Source organism: Erythrolamprus reginae, chromosome 2 (assembly GCF_031021105.1).
Source record: "Erythrolamprus reginae isolate rEryReg1 chromosome 2, rEryReg1.hap1, whole genome shotgun sequence".
Lineage (NCBI taxonomy): Eukaryota > Metazoa > Chordata > Lepidosauria > Squamata > Dipsadidae > Erythrolamprus > Erythrolamprus reginae.
Window position 1 is genome coordinate 202,186,781 of NC_091951.1, and position 22,886 is coordinate 202,209,666.

At 42.6% G+C, this 22,886-nt stretch overlaps 1 protein-coding gene across 2 annotated transcripts in view; it reads right to left on the reverse strand.

Annotated features, from left to right (window-relative positions):
• Window positions 1–695: 695 nt before the first annotated feature.
• Window positions 696–22,886, reverse strand: part of FGD1 (FYVE, RhoGEF and PH domain containing 1) — a 101,907-nt gene continuing 79,716 nt past the window's right edge. For both annotated transcript variants that reach the window (XM_070741290.1, XM_070741291.1), the window contains exons 7-18: window positions 19,432–19,588; window positions 18,700–18,838; window positions 17,305–17,363; window positions 14,098–14,244; window positions 13,870–13,962; window positions 11,857–11,936; window positions 11,492–11,522; window positions 10,248–10,337; window positions 8,808–8,933; window positions 6,620–6,778; window positions 4,596–4,739; window positions 696–2,005 (exon numbers count right to left, since the gene is read on the reverse strand). In XM_070741290.1, the coding sequence (XP_070597391.1) occupies window positions 1,754–2,005; window positions 4,596–4,739; window positions 6,620–6,778; window positions 8,808–8,933; window positions 10,248–10,337; window positions 11,492–11,522; window positions 11,857–11,936; window positions 13,870–13,962; window positions 14,098–14,244; window positions 17,305–17,363; window positions 18,700–18,838; window positions 19,432–19,588 (1,477 nt within the window). In that variant the 3' untranslated portion in view covers window positions 696–1,753. The remainder of the gene's footprint in view (window positions 2,006–4,595; window positions 4,740–6,619; window positions 6,779–8,807; window positions 8,934–10,247; window positions 10,338–11,491; window positions 11,523–11,856; window positions 11,937–13,869; window positions 13,963–14,097; window positions 14,245–17,304; window positions 17,364–18,699; window positions 18,839–19,431; window positions 19,589–22,886) is intronic.

Below are 22,886 nucleotides of genomic sequence, written 5' to 3' on the forward strand. Positions count from 1 at the left end.
CATCCTAGATCTGAATGAATGAAATATTCTCATTGAACACTTTGTTCTGTACAAAGTTGAATATGCAGACAACAAAATGAAATTGATTGTCAATCAGTTTTGCTTCCTAAGTGGAGAGTTTGATTTCACAGGTTTGATTTACTTGGGGATTATATTGTGTTAAGTGTTCCCTTTACTTTTTTGAGCAGTGTATATTCTCAACTCTTCCTCCTTCTCTCCCATAGGCCACTTAAACTGGAAGTTGCTGATAAATTTGAGAATTTCATTCGGCATCTTTTGCTTTGACCCAAGAAGTCTAATCTCCCCAGCTCCATTATTGACAGTTCACAAGTCACTGGCGGCATAGACCCATTATTAAATAAGTTGGAATGAAATGCTGACACTGAAATGAATCTCTGTGGACTCTTGTAAGAGATTTAAAGTCTCTGAACTCTTGTAAACTCTTAGTCGAATTCCCACTTAATGCATGTAGTCTCTAGCATCCTACTGTTCACTGTACAAACTTTCTCCCTTAGCCTGTCTATGCTCCACGATCCTCAGAAATATGACATTTTATATATGCATTTTTAGTAGTGGGTGAGATATGACCCTCCAGAGGTTGCAGGACTCTCAACTTCCATCAGTTCTTGCCAATGTGGCCAAGTGATGAAACAATGATAGGAGATCCGGTCCAACAATACACAAAAGCACCCACCTGATGGTCCATTAATAGTAGCTCTATTTTGTCATTCAATTTAATTGGAAAAAAAAGGGCCAAATTAGAAGAGTGGATATTATCCAAATGGCTCCTGGAGGATTTTATATCTTGAATTCCCTGGAACTGAAATAATTCTTAGGATTCCACAGAGTTGTAGCAGAGAATTAATAAGGGGATGTAGCCAACTCATGAGGTCTTGCGATGAAGAACTTACCCTAAAGAGCGAAGCTGTACAGACCTGTGCAGCTGTAAAGACCACCTTTTTTCCTTCTTCTCTCAATCTAACCCAACCCAGTTTTACTCCCATTTGGCACAAAAAATCAAGACTGGTAGAATGGCTTCAAGTTACAATGGAAAATTGTCTACCTATATCAAAATCTGCAATGGACTGAAACACCAAGGGGAAATAGAGGAATAAGTTATCAAACAAAGAGGCAAACAGATAACTTGAGAAAGGACACTGCCCCCCATTTTTGTCTTCCCAAATCACTGGAGTTCAGTAAGTGCTAAATAAGCAGTGGGGGAATTGGAAGAACGGATCTTGGTCCAAGGGGGAAGAAGAAGAAGTCACTTTCTCAAATCAGTTTTTTTCCATGCATAGAAGAGAACATGAAAAGAAACTTAAATTCGGGGGGGGCGTGTGGGTTTACTGCATGCTATGGGGTGGGAAGGACTGGCCTGGAGCAAATCTCAGTGTATGTGCTTTGTCCCTATGGGTTATGGCTGAGAAGAACATCATGGCTGAGGGCAGGTCAGACGGCTATGGTGGATGCTGACAAAAAGAACCGAGAAAGTGCTGGAGAGAAAGAGGAAGGAGGAGGAAAAATAGTTTCAAGTATACTGGTCAGAGCAGTGTTTCCCAACCTTGGCCACTTGAAGATATCTGGACTTCAACTCCCCGAATTCCCCAGCCAGCATTCGCTGGCTGGGGAATTCTGGGAGTTGAAGTCCAGATATCTTCAAGTGGTCAAGGTTGGGAAACACTGGGTCAGAGAATAGTGAGCAAGGTCCCCATGTGGGCAGAGTCCATTTTCCCCAGTTCCTCAGGCCCACGCCTCAGGTCCTCTCTGCTTCTGTATCCTCATCGGCCTCCAAAATGGAAGGCGGCGTCTTCGCCTCTTCTCCGCGGCCTGCCCTGCTCAACACTTCCATCCACCGCTGCCGCAGCTCCTCAGTCTCAGGGCTGAAATACCAACACAGGTGGCTCTGGCTGATCCGGAAGGCATGGCGCCGGTCCACCCGTTCACTGGGCTCGGGAAGGTTGACTTCAAACCCAATCAGAGGCATCGAGCGCAGGGCTTTCACATCCTGCAGGATGACAGAGCAAGAGACACAATGAGTGATAGACAGCCCCCCTAAACTGACTATGAGCTGAGTTTTTTAATTCATTCACTTATTTATTCATTGTGTGTGTGTGTGATAAACACTGCTCAAAAAATAAAGGGAACGCTTAAACAACACAATACTGTATAACTCCAAGTAAATCCAACTTCTGTGAAATCAAACTGTCCACTTAGGAAGCAACACTGATTGACAATCAATTTCACATGTTGTCAGCACATTCAAACTTTGTACAGAACAAAGTATTCAATGAGAATATTTCATTCGTTCAGATCTAGGATGTGTTCTTTGAGTGTTCCCTTTATTTTTTGAGTGATATATATCTGTGTGTGTGTGTGTATCTGTGTATCTGAGTGATTTTGTGTCGAGTCACCCTGGGGCATCACAGCTTCCTTTTTGCCTTTTTGATGCTCCTTCCATATACCAGGGTGACTCAGCAAAAAATCTCACATAACCCTTCCCTGGTCCAAGCTGATACAGGAGATGAGCCTGTAGCCTAGACTTTTAAATACTAAACATTCAAATACTAAAAAAAAAGGCAGAGTCCCAAATCCCAGTACGGGTGTGAATAAGCCCAAAATAGATCTATAGTAATCTCCCTTTTCATTATCAGCAAAAATATGTTATCCATACACACACACACACATATACAGTGATGCCTCATGTTACAAACGCCTCGTCATACAAACTTTTCGAGATACAAACCTGGGGTTTAAGATTTTTTTGCCTCTTCTTACAAACTATTTTCACCTTACAAACCCACCGCCACCGCTGGGATGCCCCGTCTCTGGACTTCCATTGCCAGCGAAGCACCCGTTTTTCCCCTCCCAGCAAGGGGATCCTCAGTGAAATCGCAGCATCGCAAAAACATAGAGGTCCAGAGGTGGGATTTTGAGGACTTCGGTGTTTTTCTGATGCTCCCTTCGCTGGGAAACCCCACCTCTGGACTTCCGTTGCCAGCGAAGCGCTCATATTTGTGATGCTGGGATTCCCCTGCTGAGATTCCCCTGCAGCATTGCAAAAACATAGAAGTCCAGAGGTGGGGTTTCCCATGGAGGGGGGCCTCAGGGGAATCCCAGCAGTGCAAAAACGGGTGCTTCGTATGGCAAAAGGGGTGAATTTAGGGCTTGCACGCATTAATCGCTTTTCCATTGATTCCTATGGGAAACATTGTTTCATCTTACAAACTTTTCACCTTAAGAACCTCATCCCGGAACCAATTAAGTTTGTAAGACAAGGTATCACTGTATATATTTCTATGCTGCCCCTGTCCTGAGACTCAGGGCAGCTTACAACAGGGGAAATATGAAATACAGTATATAAGAAATCTTAACATTTAAATACTAAAAACATCATTATATTAAAAATCTAACACAAAATTATGTTCTAAACCCTCTAATTCATTTAAAAACCAATCATCCACATTCCATTCACTCATAGGCCAGGGTAGCTGTTAAAATTCAATGACCCCAAGCCTGTTGGAACAGGTGTGTTTTTAAGACTTTGTGAAAGCTTTAGACTTCTCTTTTGCCAAAGGGATTCAAAACTAACTGAGCATTTGCATCAGGTGAGCCCATTGGTTTTTGGGGAGAAGGTGACATGAGGCACCCTTGAGGTCAACAGAAGACAACTGGTGGTCTGAATGCAGCCATCCAGCCCTTTTTTCCTGAAGCCTCAGAGCCCTATTCTCATCCAAAAGCCTTTCAGTCCCATAATTCCAAGAGGCAACACTCAAATAAGCTATGAGCAAAATAGGTGCACTGGGCCTTTTTGATGCTTATCATGCATCCCCAACTAAACTCACACTCCATGTCACTGCTGTTCACTTAGTGCTATTAAAAAGAAAGTGCAATCTATGAGTGTTGCCAACCATCATCTTAAAATGTATGAGTAGGGTTCTTACTCTAAACCAGGGGTGGGTTCTTCCTGTTTGGATCGGTTTGCTTGAACTGGTAGCGAACCACTGCTGATGTCATGACAACATCACCAACCCGGTTCAGTTGGTGGGCACCACCATCTCTCTCTCTCTCTCTAATCTATCTATCTATCTATCTATCTATCTATCTATCTATCTATCTATCTATCTATCTATCTATCTATCTAATCTATCTATCTATCTATCTATCTATCTATCATATCTATCTTATCTATCTATCTATCTATCTATCTATCTATCTATCTATCTATCTATCTATCTATCTATCTATCTAATCTATCTATATCTGTCTGTCTGTCTGTCTGTCTGTCTGTCTGTCTGTATCTAATCTGTCTATCCGTCTATCTTCTAAGAATGCGCAGAAGCCAAGTGTCATCATCTTGTTTTCGGCTTTAATTTAAAAAAATAATACGATTTTTTCAACAGTACGCATATGCCAGCCTATGAGGCACACCCATGCGGCGACCAGCAGCAAGGTAAGTTATTACCCGCCCCCGACTCTACACCCTGGAACGGGGTTGGCATTCTTTACACAAAAGAAGCCACCTTGCTGTCTTCCAGGTTAGGTTAAAGCAAGGGGCCAAAAGTAAATGGCAGAAGGGCAGAGAGGCCCTTCCCTACCTGAGGAGCTCCATAGATGTATAACACTAGAGGTTCATTTTCAGGGATGACAAACCAGCCTTTGTGCCAAGCTTTCCCTCCTTTCTCCATGTAGTGCAAGAAACTGCAGATCACACTATTCTCTGCTACCACGGAGGCTTGTTTCTGTAGGAAGAGCAGGAAAGTAGATATTTTTTAATTTTTTAAAATAATTTTTATTTTCAAATTTTATGTTACAAACAACAATAAAACATGACAAAGTGCCAAAACTATAATTACACAGTTATATAAGAAATTGTTTTTGATTCACAGGTCATTGGATTCATAAGAAATTATACAGTTCCATAAGTCCTTATGAAGAATTCCTTTCATCAGAAATAAATATTCATATATTTCTGCAATATTTTATTTTATTTACTAGATTTCTATGCCACCCTTCTCCTGAGACTCAGAGCGGCTTACAACATAGCAAATACAAAAATAGGCAAGAAATCTTAACATTTAAAATACTGAAAAACATCAGTCTAAAATCACGCAAGAAAATCTGGCAAACATCATTTTCTAAAACTCCAATTCATTTACGAAACCAATCATCCACGTTTCATGCAAACATACATTACTAGATATTATCCACCAAGATCTCTGCTACATGTGCTACACCACAAACGCATGAAATCTAGCAATTGGAGCAGGGGTGGGGAACTACGGCCCCTTTATGACTTGTGGACTTATTAATTAGATAATAACTAATAATTACCTAGATTAATAATCTGGAACTTCCACTCTCACAATTCATAAAGGGATCATACTGTAGCTTCCCTTCCCTGGATTAAGTGTACAGATGAGGGAATCTGATTTTTCTTCCTCATCTGCTATTGCTGCTATATTAACAGCTCCCGTAGTATTGACCATGCCTGTAGAGCTTCTTGGGGTTGTAGTTCATCAATACCAGGAAGTCACAGGTTCCTCATCACTTGGCTCGAATGGTAGACAACCAAGGGTCAGATTTCACTCAACCACAGATCTTACCAACCTAATCTGCCATACATAGAGACGAAACAGACAGACTGGCACTTTCAAAACTTCTTCAAGTAATCAAATAGCATTTTGTAAATGCAGAAGCGGCTTATATCTATTCTAATTGGTCATTCAAAGGCAAGACAATAAAATAACACACAGTTCAAGTAGAAGGTTCTAATTGGAAAGAGTAAGAAACAGGACAAGCTGATGAGAGACAGGCAAATGGAAGAGAAAATGAGGGATCGGGAAGCGAAGGCATTTCAAAGAGACACTGTAAGAGCCGGGGTGGCACTGTAGTTAGGGTGCAGCATTGTAGGCTACTTTAGGTAACTGCTAGCTGTAGTTCAGCAGTTCAAATCTCACCACCGGCACAAGGTTGACTCAGCCTCCCATTCTTCTGAGGTGGGTAAAATGAGGACCCAGATTGTTGGGGGCAATAGGCTGATTCTGTAAACCGCTTAGAGAGGGCTGTAAAAGCACTATGAAGTGGTATATAAGTCTAAATGCTATTGTAAGATTCTCCCAAGTTCTCTCTACTCTGTTGCCATTTGCTCCTGCTGGAACTGTCCATAAAAAACCAAGTTCAAGGTTACTTTTTAGAATCCTTCAAAAACATCTCAGGCAGCAGAGACAAAAAAAACCTTCAATATTATTATTCAGTAGCTGGCATTAGTGCATAAGAAAATATGCATAAAGAGCTGCAAGAAATAGATTTAAAGAATGAAAACTCCTTCCAAAGTGTCCTATCAAAGAAAGCCAGCAGGCAGCTGGTCCGAAGAAAACTCTGCATATATTCTCTCTTCCACCCACAAACTTTCATTAGAATTCTACTCAAGTTACAAAACTTGACTATTTTTGTTGTACAAGCCTAAAAGGAAAACGGGTGTTCGCTGAAGAGTAAGAATCCTGTTTGAAATTAAATGTGTGACAGGAGACTTAGAAGGAAGTCTCAATAAAAACAGGAAGATAAGCAATCATAGCACAAATACAGTAAAGGCAGCCTTAGACAGAAATACTACTCTTACCTCCAGAATGGATTTTCGACGTTGGGGAGTGTTGGGGTGGGGCACAGGGCTGGCAGGGGAGCCATGAAGCGTGGTGTAACAGTCAGTGCACACACGGTTTGTCCGGTTGTTGTCGTACACCAAGCGGGCCCGGAACTCTGAACATTTTCCACAGACAACCTGCAGGAGGACAAGTGGCCATCAGTAGTGGTAGGCACCCAAGATCATGGGTCTCCAACCTTGGCAGTGGCTGGGGAATTTTGGGAGTTGCCAGGCTTAAAGTTGACACGGTTGGAGACCCCTGATCTAGAGGAAGTTTTAGGGCTCTTTCACACTGGACCCTTCAACTGCTCTTCTCTCCCATACTCAAGCAGGCTGGCCAGAAAGGATTTCAGTCTGTTCTCCAACCTTGGAACAATGCTGGGAAGCAGGTCTCAACTTTTCTAATGCTGCAACCCATTAATTCAGCTCCTCATGTTGTGATGACCCCCAGCCATAAGTCTAGCACCAATTCTCCCAACAGAGCTTTAAGCTGATTGGCAGGGAAGGTCAGAGGGACACCCCCACTGTAAAGGCCTGATTGGTCGGATTGTAAAACTATGTTCCAAGGCGCCAGAATAAAAACCTTAGTTCCTAACACCATGGGAAATTAGGCAACCCCTGTGAAATGGTCATTCGATCCCCAAAGGGGTCCTGACCCCAGAGGTTGAGAACCACTGTTCTAGACAATGGTTAAGACGGCTACTTGAAGCAGGCCACCAAATTTCCAGCTGCTTCTTCTCTTCTTACCATGCACCAGGCCAGGAGCTGGATCAGTCTCCCGGGTGGATTGCCCTCTACAGGTATTACTGAGAGATTTACCATAGTCCCCCAATCTAAAAAGAACTTGGTCTTGCAGTGAAGGTGTTACTGAGACCATCTGCTCTTTGCCCTGATTACCAGCTAATCCCTATTTCTCCTGTAGGACAAAGTGAGAACATTCTCACTGTCTTCCTTTCATCAGATAAGAAAACTCATATCATGTATAACAGTGTTTCCCAAGCTTGGCCACTTGAAGATATCTGGACTTCAACTCCCAGAATACCCCAGCCAGCGAATGCTGGCTGGGGAATTCTGGGAGTTGAAGTCCAGATATCTTCAAGTGGCCAAGCTTGGGAAACACTGATGTATAATGTCAGCATATTCTAAATGACAATGAAGGTCAAATCTATTATACTTTTTTATTGATAGGATATTGTTTTAATCTTTGGTTAATCTTTTAGAATTAAATGTATTATTTTTCTTTAAATCTGTACTGATTACTGTATTGAACCTTTTCTACTTAATTTCCTTGCAATGAGTAGCCCTTGGCGATCTCTGCTTGTGCTTTTATAGATCTATGCTGAATATTTGATGCTTTTGAACATGTCCATTTGGCCTTTCCTCAAGACCATTGGACAGTCTTAAATTGCATGGGCAGTGACGTACCAGGGGTTTGATCCATATAGAAGAGAGTGTCCACCCTTGTTGTGGTACACTGATTGAAACAGATAAGACACACATTCAGCAGTACACCAGTGCTTTAGTTTAGACGTTGGTTAGGTTGTTTTTATTTTATTTTTTGTTGTTGTGTGTATCTTAGTAGTCTGCAGGGATCGTGGCAGATAGATGAATGAATGAATGAATGAATGAATGAATGAATGAATCTTGGAGGGTCCTCTCTGGGAAAAAAACAAAACATAAAAACTTTCTGCTCCCCCTTTTTCTGCTCACCTGGTTTAAGCAGGTGAACACATGGAGAAGTGGGAGGACCTGGAGGCTCCAGGGAATGAGGTAAAGAGCAAGGCAATGCTTCATGTTATTACAGAATTGGATAAGTTCTTAAAGAGCTCAGAACACTCCAAATTTACCAGGTTGCTGAAGAACTCAAGGTAACATTTGTGCCAACACTCTCTTCAATTTTACCCCAGAATAATAATCCTGTATAATAAACTTGAACTTCGGGAAAGTGGCTGGATCTAGGCCTCCTGTACTCCGGCTGAAATGCATGCCCCCTGATGCTCACATCCCAGAGCAGACAAATCAAGACAGAAAGGCTTCGCGGAAGACAAGACCAAAGTGGCTCCTTATGAGCACAACCTAATTGCAAAGCTGAGAGCTGTACCTTGCCCCCCTCCACCAAGGAAACTGGGAAGAGGGGATTTAGAATATAGAGGGGGAAACCACTCACATGGCCACAGGCCCGACAATGATGTCTCCGTTTGGTGAGAGCGTTGAAGGGCTCTTTGCACTGCATACACAAGGTCACCTCTTTTTCCCGGATTGGCGTGGGTGCCCTCCGGCCCAACTCACAGCCCTGCAGTATGGAGCAGAGGGAGGGAGGGGTAGGATTAAAACAAACCTATTCACATCAAGAACCTCGATGCATATTTCAGTGCTCAGGCAAACGGCTAATATATTTGAAGTCACAAAGGGGGAGGAGATGTAACACAAGCAATTATTTGTGGCTCAGAGACTAATCCAAATTCTCTGGAGACTGTGTTTAAAAAAAACAAACTTGCAATGTCTAGCAGTGGCATAAATCTGACTGAAAGAATTTATAGAAGTAATACCTGGTAAAAGTGTATACTCTATAGCAGTGTTTCTCATGCTCAGCAATTCTGAGATATGTAGACTCCCTTTCCTGGAGAATTCTGGGAGTTGAAGTGCACTCATCTTAAAAATTGCTGAGTATGAGGAACTGAACTCTACAGCACTGTTGCCCAACCTTGGAAATTTCCATTGTTTAGCCTTCAAGTTCCAGAATTCCACAGCCAGCCTGCCCATTGAAGAAAACCGAGTTGAAGTTCACACGCCTGAAAATTGCCAAGGTTGGAAAACATCCCCAGAGGAATTATTATTATTTATTAGATTTGTATGCCGCCCCTCTCCGTAGACTCGGGGCGGCTCACAGCAATGATAAAAACAATACTGTATATAGCAACAAATCTAATAGATGGAATCTAAAATAACAGTAATACATTTTAAAAAGTCTAAAAAACAAGAAACCCCAATATATAAAAACATATATACAGTCATCATACACAAAAACTACATAGGCAGGGGGAGATGTTTCAGTTCCCCCACACTTGACGGCAGAGATGGGTTTTAAGGAGTTTACAAAAGGCAAGGAGGGTGGGGGCAGTTCTAATCTCTGGAGGGAGCTGATTCCAGAGGGTCGGAGCCACCACAGAGAAGGCTCTTCCCCTGGGTCCCGCCAAACGACATTGTTTAGTTGACGGGACCCGAAGGAGACCAACTCTGTGGGACCTAACCGGTTGCTGGGATTCGTGCGGCAGAAGGCGGTCTCGTAGATACCCTGGTCCGGTGCCATGAATAATCAAGAAAAGTTATAACTAGCTAAGCAAAATTGTGAGAAATTGTGCTGATCAGCAGAAAGGTACCCAGACAGCACAATATCGTTTTTATTTTAACGTAACTGTAATGAGCTGCTGCAGTTTTTTTGCCTTTTCATTAATTCAAATACAGGCTACAGCCAATCCTATAAACATCTCTCAACTGAGGCACACTGACATACACATTGATACATTGCACCAGTACATTTTTGCCGGTCTCACCCATTCTCTCTTTTATTCTAGCTCTCCCTGACACACACAAAACTGTGACTCACGGGTGAATTAGGCGGTGTTTCATCTTCGCTGGCAAGCTGCTTGAACATTTCCAGCGTCTGTTCGTGTTTCTGAATTGTAGCCTGTATCGCCTATGGATTTAATGATATATCTTTGATTACAAAATGGACACAGGAAGAAAGACCAGACCTGAGAAAAGAAACAAGGCCCGCCTTTTCGGTGAAGCAAAGGTAAAACCTGGCTTAATGAGTTCCTGTGTACACAGTGCTCTACCCAGAGTCTGTCTGGCACATCATGGTTTATGGTGAAAGCAACAAACATGTCTTGTCTCTAATTCTGCCTTCTTGTTGTAAGATAGGGAACAGAGGTAGGTGCAAAAGTGTAAGGTCTGTCACAGTGCACACTACATGATCTTCATGGATACATGCCCAATGCTCTGGATCTGCATTGTTTGAAAGTAGTCTGTACAGTGCCAACACAGACTTTCAAAATGGTAATTTGAGACAGGATTATCCCCCCCAACACACATTTTGATCTAAGATCCCTCCCTCTGCTGGACGTCAGAAACTCATCCACTCTAATATAATCTAGATCCACTTTCTCTAGAAGATCTTTATCTAGAACAGTGATGGCGAACCTATGCCATGGGTGCCACAGGTGGCACACGGAGACACATCTTCTGGCATGCGAGCCATTGCCCTAGCTCAGCTCCAACGTGCTTGTGTGTGCCTGCCAGCTGATTTTTGGCTCACACAGAGCCTCTGGGAGGGTGTTTTTGGCTTCCGGAGAGCCTCCAGGGGGATGGGGGAGGGCATTTTTACCCTCCCCCGGCTCCAGGGAAGCCTTTGGAACCTGGGTAGGGTGAAACACGAGCCTACTGGGCCCACCAGAAGTTGGGAAACAGGCCGTTTCCAGTCTCCAGAGGGCCTTTGGGGGATGGGGAAAGCTGTTTTTGCCCTCCCCAGGCATTGAATTATGGGTGTGGGCACATGCTCTTTCAGCACCCAAGGGAAAACAGGTTCATCATCACTGATCTAGAATGATACCAGTCATTTGCTAATTAAGAGAAATCTCTCTCCCTCCCCTTCTTTTAATTTTTTTTTTTAAAAGACCATGGATTGCAAGAAAGGGGATACAGTTGTAACAATACCTGAACTCTTCCTTTGTTTTCTTACTGGCCCATACAAATAAGTCACTATGTGTAAATTGGGTAGCTATAAAAACCCGTTTAATAAATAACAAACACGGCAATAAATATATAGCTTGAGCACCAATACTGATTTACCTGGATCCAGTCTCGCTTCTCTTCTTCAGTCCTAAAAAAAGAAAGATGGTTGTTTTATTGGGATAGCTGCAGTATAACAGGGCTCATCCCTCCCCCCAAAAAAGAGTGCATTGGGGGTAGTGGTGAGTGTGTGTGTGTGTGTTTATTTTGTCCTGTGTTAATGGGAGGATTGCTCAATTAGTCTGGTTTGGAATTTGATGAAGGCAGAGCAAGAACAACCAAGACGTGAGGCTAACAGACTCCCTACGAATGAGATCCAAAGGAAAATGAGCATCACTGAGTCACAAAGATGAGTTGCACGACAGAAGGCAATCAGCTTACTTTGAGAAAAAGAAAAGAGGACAGAGAAAGCGTCCCATCCGTACCTGGCCTGAAGCTCTAGGGATCGCTGCTTCCCTGATACAAGGAAGGTCCGAGGCACATTGAGGCTGCTGGTCTCTTTTAACTACATAGAAGAAAAGAGGCACAAGGCTGGTTCACACACAGGCAAGTAGACCTAGTGGACCTTCCCTAGGCTGCCTTGCCGAGGGCAACTCCCATTCCAAAATGAAAATTTGCATACCATATAGCTAACTTTGTGGTCCCGCTTTGGGGGGGGGGGAAACAGTTTCCCCAATCCCAATATTTCCCTCTCAACTCATTTATTTGTCCTTCTGCCTAACCTGCTTTTCCCCTAAAGAACTTGGGGAAAATGTACAGGTAGTCCTCAACTTACGACCCCAATGGAGCTCAAAATTTCTGTTGCTAAGACAGACAGTGGCTTAGTGAATTTTGCCCAGTTTTTGCATGACTTTTCTCACCACGGTTATTAAGTTAATGACTGAAATGGTTAAAGCTGCTAACATGGTTGTTAAGAGAATCTGGCTTTCAAATATGAGCCGTGGTGGCGCAGCAGGTAGAGTGCTGTACTGCAGGCCATTGAAGCTGACTGTAGATCTGCAGGTCAGCTGTTCAAATCTCACCACCGGCTCAAGGTTGACTCAGCCTTCCATCCTTCCGAGGTGGGTAAAATGAGGACCCAGATTGTGGGGGCAATAGGCTGGCTCTGTTAAAAAGTGCTATTGCTAACATGTTGTAAGCCGCCCTGAGTCTAAGGAGAAGGGCGGCATAAAAATTGAATAAACAAATAAATAATAAAGAAAATAATTTGACTTTGTGGTCAGAAGGCTGCAAAAGATGATCACATGACCCTTGGATGCCACAACCGTCATAAATATGAATTAGTTGCCAAGCGTCTGATCACATGATCACGATGATGTTGCAGCGGTTGCAAGTGTTGAAAAAATGATGGTAAGTCACTTTTTTCAGCTGTAATTTTGAATGGTCACTATATGAACCATTGTTAAATTGAGGACTACTGTATGTAAGGTACTTTTAGTCTCAGAAAAGTAACTTAAAGGATAGAGACTGACCAGGTTCCCCATGGAGCTCTCCATGAGGTTGAGTTTCAGCCCAACCCTTTAATCACTGGCTGCACTGACTAAATCACAATGTTTTAAAAACCATTCAGATTTCCTTTGAATACTAATTTAGAATACAGTCTCATGATTTGAATCGGAAAATAAAATAAAAATGTACCCGAGTTATTCTGACCCATTTTATATCATTTTGTGTTTTATTACTGTCTAGTAAGTTAACACTTTTTTTTTAAGAGGCTGTATTTCTTTTCCATTCCATCCCACCTAGTAGAACTAAAAAGTAGTAGTGAATCCAACTCTCTGTCTCTCTCTCTCTCTGCATTGCATGCGCTAAAATAGTTCCCCAATCTTATTCCAAAAGGGCGGATGTGAATCAGTTTACTTGTTGTGAATATTTATCTACTGTACTTTTTGGAGTATAAGATGCACCCCTTTCCCACCTAAAAGAGGCTGAAAATTTGGGTGTTTCTTATACATCGAATGTAGCTTTTATTAAGCTTTTTTTAAGCCCCAACGAGGTGCTGATGCAATCTTCTGTGCTTTACTAGCTAAGTGACCTTCCCTTTGCCTGCTTCTTTCATTGCTGCTCCCTCCAACAATCAGCTGAGCTTTTTTTCAGACCTAATGGGGTGCTAACGAGTGAAGCAATCTTCCCTGCTTTGCTAGTGAAGCCGATCCTCCCTGTGCCTGATTTTCTCATTGTTTCTCTCTCTGAAGATAAAGAGAAGTCAAGTGTTTTAGAAACTGTTTTTTATCCCCAACCATGGGATGAAAACCAAGCATGGGAGCTCAAAACCAGAAAACTAATGTGACCAGACTAATGACTAGCCAGATGAATACCTGATAGGCAGGTTATTTTTTCCCTATTTTCCTCCCACCAAACTAAGGTGCATCTTATACTCTGGTGCATCTTATACCGAAAAAATACGGTAATTCTCCCACGGCTTCTTCTTGCATTACCTCCATTCCTTCCACATCTATGCGAGCACGGACTCCAAATTTCTGGCCTATGAGTCGTAGTTTTGGCACACAGTAAAGCAATCGGTCATTGAACTGGACCAAAAAAAGAAAAAAGACACAACAGTAAGAAGCACAGATCTTTCCTGACAAATTCTCCAAGTCTTGATAGCTAGAAAACGTAAACCAAAATGATAGTGGGCGGAGATTCCCATCCTGTCTGTCTCTCACCAAGATCAGGTAGCGGTCTTGGGTGGTGCCATTCTTAGCTGAAAGCTTCAGGATGTGTCCTTCCTTGATGAGTTCATTGGTGGGGTTGACTATGTCTTCCTCACCTCCGAGCAGCTCATACACTTTCAACAGGGAGTGCATTCTTTCCTAGAAGAAAAGTTAGAGTAAAACATGTCTTCGTAACTGCTACACAACTCTATCGTGTTGAAAGATATAATAATATAGTATGAACAACAGTTTCAGATATTTTGGGATTCCCTTCCAGACTCACCTCAGTAATGAACAATTGTGGTCCATTGAGTGTTATAATTCTGATATCACCTGGAGGACCAACATTTCCCCACCTGTGATATACCATATTTTTCAGAGTATAAGACGTATCTTTTCCCCTCTAAAAAAGGGTGAAAATTTGGATGCGTCTTATAATTCTAATGTAGCTTTTTCAAAGGTTTTTTCCCCCGGCCCTGACGAGGTGCTAACAATCATCCTTGCTCTTCCTGGCTTGCAGGCTTGTTTTAATTGCTTCTCCCTCTGAAAAAGGTTCTTCAGCCCTAACGCGATGTAACGATCTTCCAGGCTTGCAGGATTTTTTCATTCCTACTCCCTCGGAAGTTTTTTTCCAGCCCGTGGTCTTTGCAAGCTTGTTTTCATTGCTACTCCCTCCAAAAAAGGTTTTTCCAGCCCTAACCAGTGTTGTGGTTAGCTCTGGCCCTGCTCCTGCCCCAAGGACTGTGGATGTGGGGGAGACATCCAAATGCTGCAGGCCTGTTTTGCCCCCGGTGGAATCTGCTGATGAAGGCTCCTCTGACCAAGAAGACATGAGTGACAGGGAGGAGGAGTGTGGCAGACAGCTCAGAAGGAGATCAATTATCTAGCTCCTCCTTGGATTTAGAAAAAGAGTTAATGATACAGCCACGCATGAGGAGAGTGATGCATAGGCAACAACAACTGAGAGATTATTATCAAAGAAAATGAGGCCACCTGTGGTTGGGTGGGGCTGTGGTAATTAGTGAGGCTGCTATATATAGCAGTCTGTGGGTTTGGCCATTGTGGAGGATTATCTGATCGTTGTGTTTCGTGACTGCTTTACTGACTTTGACTTTTTGTGTGCTGATTTTTCCCCGCTTTGAAACTAAACCAGAGCAAAGTGTGTTTCACTTTGTGAAAGAAGGACTGTGAATTGCCTCACAGCTGTAAGCTAAGTATCACAGAACTGATAAGGGACTTGTATAAATTACCAGTTTGTTTGAAGACCAGTGCTCTTTGCTATACCAAAAGAGGGCTTAGTTTAAGTGAATTTTCATTATAAAGAACATTGTTTTGAATTTTCAAATGTGTGTGTGTCTGAAATTTGTACCTGTGAATTTTTGGGACGATTCTACCAGAGAGCCCGACAGAACCACCAGGGGATAAAATAATGTGTTGAGACTCATCAGACTAAGGAGGCTAGCCAGAGTTGGGAGTATGCGACAAAATGGACAAGGCAAAATTGGTACCAGTACATGGTGGACCACATTCAATTTGAGATTATGGATAAAAGGATGAATTTGGTTAATGAAACTGATTTGTGACAACTGATGGGACCTTGGGACAAGGTAAGACGATACATGTCGAGTAGAATCCGAGACCAAGCTACAAGAAACAAATTGGAATCACTTTATAATATGTAAATAGATATTTTGCTCTTGGGTTAAAATGGTTTATAAAAGAAACACCCCTGATTGGTGGTGGGGTATGAATGTTTGTCTGGTGGTGGACACAATTCACAAAACACTTGTTTTATGTTGTATGAGTCTTATATTGTAATGAAAACTAATAAAAAAAAAGATTTAAAAAAAAAAGGAGGCTAGCCAGATTAGTGAATGGTAGGTAGATTTTTTTCCTATTTTCCTCCCCCAAAAATAAGGTCCATCTTATACACCGGTGTGACTTATACTCCGAAAAATATGTACTATGTAACTTGGGTAGGAAATCCAAAACAGAACTTGGTCATTGTGGCGAATGGGTGATCTGGAGGTAATAGGCAACAGGTTGAGCTAAAGGTAGGTAAAGGTTTCCCTGTCAGCCATGCTCCAATTGATAGCATAGTGCTCATGTCATTCATTCATTCATTCATTCATTCATTCATTAGATTTGTATGCCGCCCCTCTCCATAGACTCTTTTCCTTGGCCAGGAGAATAAGCATTGCTAAAGACAATTTCCCTGGTGATGTGCTCAGTATGGCTATATGCCAAAGCCATACCCAATGCTATTAGCTTGCCATCAAAGTGATATCTTTTAATCTGCTCGCATTTACATGCTTTCAAATTGCAAGATGGACAGGAAACAGGAGTTCGCTCCACTTGCGCTATGCTCAGGTCTTGAACCTGAGCTGTCAACTGACAAATTAAAGACAAGTCCCAATAGGTAAGAACCCATAAAAAACCCCATAGAAAACATCTTGTGTTTTTCAACTAAATTATTTTTATTAATTATAATTGACATGGTATCCATCTGACTTGATGTTTGTCTGAATTATAAGGGTTTCTTTTAGTTAAACAAACCTGGGTTCACTCTTTTGTTCATCATATCTTATTCCTCACAGTCTTCTAAAAATAATAACTATCTTGACCAAGGAGAAAAGTAATTCAACACTGCCTGCAGCTGTCAAGTTTTATTTTACTTGTACGGAAGAAACTTTTCATACTTTCTGCCTGTCTAATTGAAGGCCCAGATCACCCATCCTGATTCAAACAATTAAGCAGAATAAGTACATTTTAAACAATAAAAGTCAAAATTAAAACAAAAAAACCCTAAAACATTTTACATTCATAAGTGCAAGAAAAAGCAGCTTCTGTGCTGAAGGATCTTACAATTTAAAAATTGTCCATTGGGAGCAAAAGGTAAGGGACATTTGGTAGCAAGCTGAATATTTATATTCAATTCTGGTTGTGTTATTAGTTTTGAAATTGAGATGGTAAACTTTCAAGCTATAAGCTATAACAGACACTAACTTGGACACATAGTTTGGGGAAGAATAACATGGCTTAAAAATGTGGCTGTGATTCTGAACTTTATTCCACTTTCTGGAGTACGAATAGAGAAAAATGCATGTAAGGACACAAGGAGCTCAATCAGTTTGAATCCAGTCCCAAACACTCCTACTTCTAAGGAAAAGAAAATCCAGACAGCTGGTCTTTGATAACTATCAGTCTACCCACTCTTACCATTTTGCGGATGGCTGCATTGGAGTGTTCTGCAGCAGTTGCAATAAGTTCCAGGGATTCTATGTAAGAGGAGGAGTAAAAAAAATAATAATAAAAACAAAATCTATATTATTTTATTGGTCTTACTCCATAGAGAATTAAACACAGGGCGTACCCCAGTTTACAACCATTTTCATGCATAGTGAGGCCTGATGGATTCCTTTCAAATCTGCTGACTGCTAGGATGGATGGATAGGATAGTAGCTAGAAGCCAAGCCACTCCTATTCCTAGGAAGCAATCCCTAACTCCCAGGGGGTGAATCAGAAGCAACCCATGCATATGACAGGTTTCAGCCATCTTTTCCAGCCCCAAGAATCTCCATTAAAAATAAAAAGCCCAAACGTTGGAAACGTTGTAAAATTTCTTGATTGATCTTTAATTTCATTGGAAGAAGAGAAAGAAGGAGTGCCTCTTATAAAAGCAGCCTGATGCTCACCACACTGCAGAGTCCCAATGGAGTGGAGAGCTGTATTATGACTAGCCAACATTGTGAGCGATCACTGGGTGTACAGTGTTCCCTTGACTTTCGCGGGTCCAACATTCGCAAAAAGTCTACACCATGCTTTTAAAAAAAAAAAATTAATTAAAAAATACTTCCGGTTTTTTTCTATACCACGGTTTTTCCCGCCTGTGACATCATACGTCATCGCCAAATTATTGTTAATAAATAATTATGTTAATAAATATCAGGATCATTAAGTATCTTCTTCAATGGTGAGTACCAGTAATAATGGTGAATAATAATCTAAAGGTTGTTAAGGGAATGGAAAATTGTAATTTAGGGGTTTGAAGTGTTAGGGGATGTCCTGCGATACTGTTCACAGCCAAAAATAGTGTAATTACTTCCGCATCTCTACTTCGCGGAAATTTGACTTTCGCGGGTGGTCTTGGAACGCATCCACTGCGAAAGTCAAGGGAACACTGTATAATGAATTTGGAACCCTGCCTTGGTCTGCCACTTCTTTCAATTTTTCAGATGTTACTGACTGACTCAGAGATTCAAATAGCTACGGCGGGGCAGAAATATCTTCTAATGACCCAGGAGCTAATAATAATAATAATAATAATAATAATAATAATAATAATAATAATAATAATAATAATAATAATGTATTAGATTTGTATGCCGCCCCTCTCCGAAGACTCAGGGCAACTCACAACAATAATAAAACAGTGTGACAATGTAAACAAATCTAATATTAAAAAACATCTGAAACCCCCTCATTAAAAAAAAAAACCCGTAATACATTATGTCCCACTCTATTTCCCCTCCCGTGCTTGCTGTGGACTAGGATACTGTCTCACCCAGTGCCCTATCCTTCTCCTTACTAGCATCCCTTGACAGCTGCACTCACTTTGGGCATCCTTGCAGTCAGGCGAGTCCGGGGGCAGTTTCAGGAGATAGTCCTTCAGAAGCAGCTCGTAGCGAGGGATTCTCTGGACCGGTTCCAGCATATGATGCTGCAGGGTCAGGTTCCCACATATCTCTTCCCGCTGCAACAGAGAGGGATCTCAAGAGAACTGTCTGCCTGGCAGCTCTCCAAGGGCAAAATGCCTGCCCTTGCAGGGAACTAAGACCAGGGAACCTAAGGCAGAATTCACAAGGGTGAGTCAAACATCCCAGGAGATCCGTAAGGATTTGCTCTTTTCCAATAAATCCTTCCAAATGCACAGATTCTGTTTGGATCTTGGGCCACAAAGTGAAACCGGGAGTGTACCACAGAATCCCCATTGCTAAGCAATGGCTTCCCAACACATCTTCCAACAGTCCGCTCTACAATGCTTGCAGGAAGATGGATATAGTGAAATAATCATCTACCCATCTGCCAATTTTGGTTCTTTTATTTGGGGGTGTATAAATCAACCAAAGTTACTCCTTGGCATATAATATTCTTTCACTATTCAGGAGGAGACATGCTGGTTAAATGTTAAAATGGAAACAGGATTGTGCCCATTCCCTAGATTGTTTCAGCTATTAAATTATGCTGTTTGTTTGGGGGGGGCTGGGGGGGGAGTTTGGGGAGGAAGGAGAGGCACATTGTTGCCACAAAGTCTAAATAGACTAAACGAAAGCACAGGTGACCAACCTGTATTTCATGGATAATGCCCTTGAACTGCGTTGAGCGCTCCATCCAGGTGTTTACCAGTTCCATAGCACGGTCAAAGTTCTTCACATACTCGCCATACATCTTGAGAAAGGGAGCCAGCTTTTGCAGGATATCCCCAATTCGTGGGTGTTGGTCCCTGGGAAAAATAGAATGAATGAGATATAAAAGGGGGAAAAAAATACAGAAACAAGGCTAATGAACATTGTTTACCTGAACTTTCCTTCTATGTGTGCCAAGCATGGGTTAACTTCTTGTCTGTTAGCTAGGGACTGAGTAAGAAATATCCGGCCATGCCTCCTTCTCAGCCCCCACTGAACCAGTTGTTTTATGAGGACGTAGACTTGTAGGTAGCCAAATGGAAATCCAATGTCCTTACCCTGGACCAAAACGGCCACAGCTGGATTGGACACTCCTGCAGTGCACATAGAAAGAATGTTCAGGTAAGACAACGTTCATTCTTCGGTGCACTGCCTGGAGTGTCCAAGCATGGGATGTACCCAAACATAAGTCTCAAGTGGGAAGGGATCTGGTCCAGGGCTCCAGAGGTGGAATAAATGCTCTTTAGAACTCTCCTCCCAAACAAAGCTTCTGCCAAAGCAAACGAATCAAGTTTATAATGAGTAATAAACGGTGATGGAGTTGTCCAGGTCACTGTCCTGCAAATGTCCTCAGTGGATGTTTGCATGGCCCATGCTAAAATAGTGGCCATAAATTTGTGTAGAATGAGCAGTAATGTGGCCCGGCAAAGGAATAGCTTTGATCTCTAAGCCTTTGCGATAGATCCCTTCAGCCAGCGGCTGACAGCAGAAGGTGAGACATTCTGGCCCATCGATGTTGGCTGAAATGTCACGAATAAGGATTCACCTCTGAGAAAAGTGGACGTCCGTTTGATATATCTACGGTGAGCCTTCCTGACATCTAAGGTATACCACAGCTTCTCCCTAGGATGGGCCAGATTTGAGCAGAAATCTGGAAGAATAAGTTATTGAGTCCTATGAAATAAGGGATTAACTTTCGGGAGAAAGGACGGATCCAATCTCAAATAGCATTATCAGAATGAAAGATGCACAAATCAGAATGAATCAATAGTGCCACTACCTCCGAAATCCTCCTGGTAGAAATGATATCCCTTAGAAAGACTATCTTAAAGGTCAGTAATGGCTCAAATGTAAGACCAGAGTGAGGTCCTAGGATGGATAATGGTGTACCATTTGCAGTTTCAAATTAGCTGCCCCCTTGAGGAAACTACGAAGCCAAGGATGAAGACACAAGGATTGAAGACCTTCAAAGACCAAAACAGTAGACAATGCAGCTGCCTGCCTATGAAGAGTGTTGGGTGCTAGGCCCTGTTCAACCCCTCCTGTAGAAAACTCAACATCTGTGGTATTGACATCACAGTTGAAATGGTATCATCAGCATTGCAGAAACAAGAAAATGCCGACCAGATTGCGTCATATAGCTGATTGATGGATGCCCTCTTGGAGGCCTGAATGGTACTGATCACTTCTTCCATAAACTGAGGATGTCCCTTTCAAGTGCCATACAGTGAGTTGGGGATCTGGATGCAGCACGGCCCCCTGGATGATACCCTGTGGACGGAGATCCTCCAGGGATTGGAAACTGACAGGCTGACCAGATCCGGGTACAAGGGAGGCGAGGCCAAGGCAGTGGGAACAATGTGGAATGAGGAGAACCTCTGCCCTCTCTGCCAGCAACTTCCCTATTACTCTCCGAATGATCAGGATACAATAGCCCCTGCGGCCACAGGCTACAAATAGCATTGACCCCTTCGGTCCTTGGCACTGCAAACCTAGAGAAGAACCTGGGAAGGTGAGTGTTTGATGGATGGATGAACAGGTCCACCATCAGTTGACCAAACCTCTTCGAACAGATCCAGGTGCAATTGCCGCTCTGAGTGATCTATCATGGTCCTGCTGAGCCAATCCGCCTGAAGATTCGCTCTCCGGGAGATGTGTACTGCCTTGATGGATCTGATATGGCGTTCCATCCAAAGGGTCAGCTGTTGTGCCTCCTGCATAAGATTCTTGGACCAAGTGTCCCCCTGGTGATTGATGTGAACCCGGGTGGCCATATTGTTGGTTAGAATTATGATGTGCTGATCCACCACTAGATGTTTGAAGTGACGTAGAGCGAGATGAATCACTTTCAGTTCTAACCAATTAGTGTTCTTTGCCAAGTCCAACGCGCTCCAACGCTCTTGAGCTTCTAGGCATGAGGGCCCCCCCCCCATCTGAAGAGGCTGGCATCTGTTGTGATCATGATGCGGGTGGGGGCTCTGAAAATAGAACCTTTTCTCCAGAGGGTGGACATCCAAGAGAGAGAGTGGACGTCCTGGACAGAGAGTGTGATATGTACCGTCATCTTGGAGTTGCAGTGTTTCGCCCTCTGAGAATTCTGCTGCCAAAGGGAGGCCCTCCTCCCTTTGGCAGCAGAATCTTCCAAAGACTTCAGTCAACTGCTTTACTCTGGACCCTCACTGAGAGACCGGACAAGAACTCCAGTAATCTTCTCCCTAAGTAGCAAAGTAAAATAGTGTGCCAAAGCCACATGAGCGTGAGATCCGACTCATAGATGATCATCTCTTGCCAGTAATCCCGGAGGCTTGCCAGGGCTTCAGACAAGCACTCCTTAGAAGGCTGTATTAATACAATCTGAGACCAAATAGCCAGTGATTGGGAGACAGACGCACAGTTGATCGGAACAAATCAGTCTTCAAAGCCATCAGAGCCTTGCCAAATCTCTGGACAAACACCTCTTAGCAATTTGAAATTAGTGCCACACCAACAAGACCTGGGAGTGGGAACTCCAACTCACCATTGGCCATCTCACTAAACAGAAACAGGACCTTGCCGGGACCCTGGACAAGTTCTCCTATACACAATGAAAATCCCAAACCAAGCCCACGAAATGGAGGCAGTTAAATATATAATAAAAGACTTATCTTCCTCTCTGCAGTAACACAAGCCTCAGGGCAGCAGGGGGGCTTCCCATGCACACACCCATTCCCAGATAAATACAAATGGTAAAACCTTGAAATATTGGAAGTTCAATGAATTTTTTAATCTGTCATCCAAAAACTGAATAGTAAAATATATTTTGCGTCCCTCTTGGTTCCACAGAGTAAAACAACTGGCTCAGTGGGGGCTGACAAGGAGGCGTAGCCGGATATTTCTTACTCAGTCCCTGACTAACAGACGGTAGTAAGAAGGTAAACCATCATTGGACACTCCAAGAAGTGCACAGGGGAACAGGAGATTCTTCATTCACAGGTTACGTGCACATAAAATGCCAGCTAAAATATGCTGATTTTTTATTGTGCGGTGTAACAAATTAAATCACTGTGAAAGCACAGTTTAGTGTATTGTGTAGAACTCTACAAATGACTTTGTTCAGTATTTTCCCATCAAAGGGAA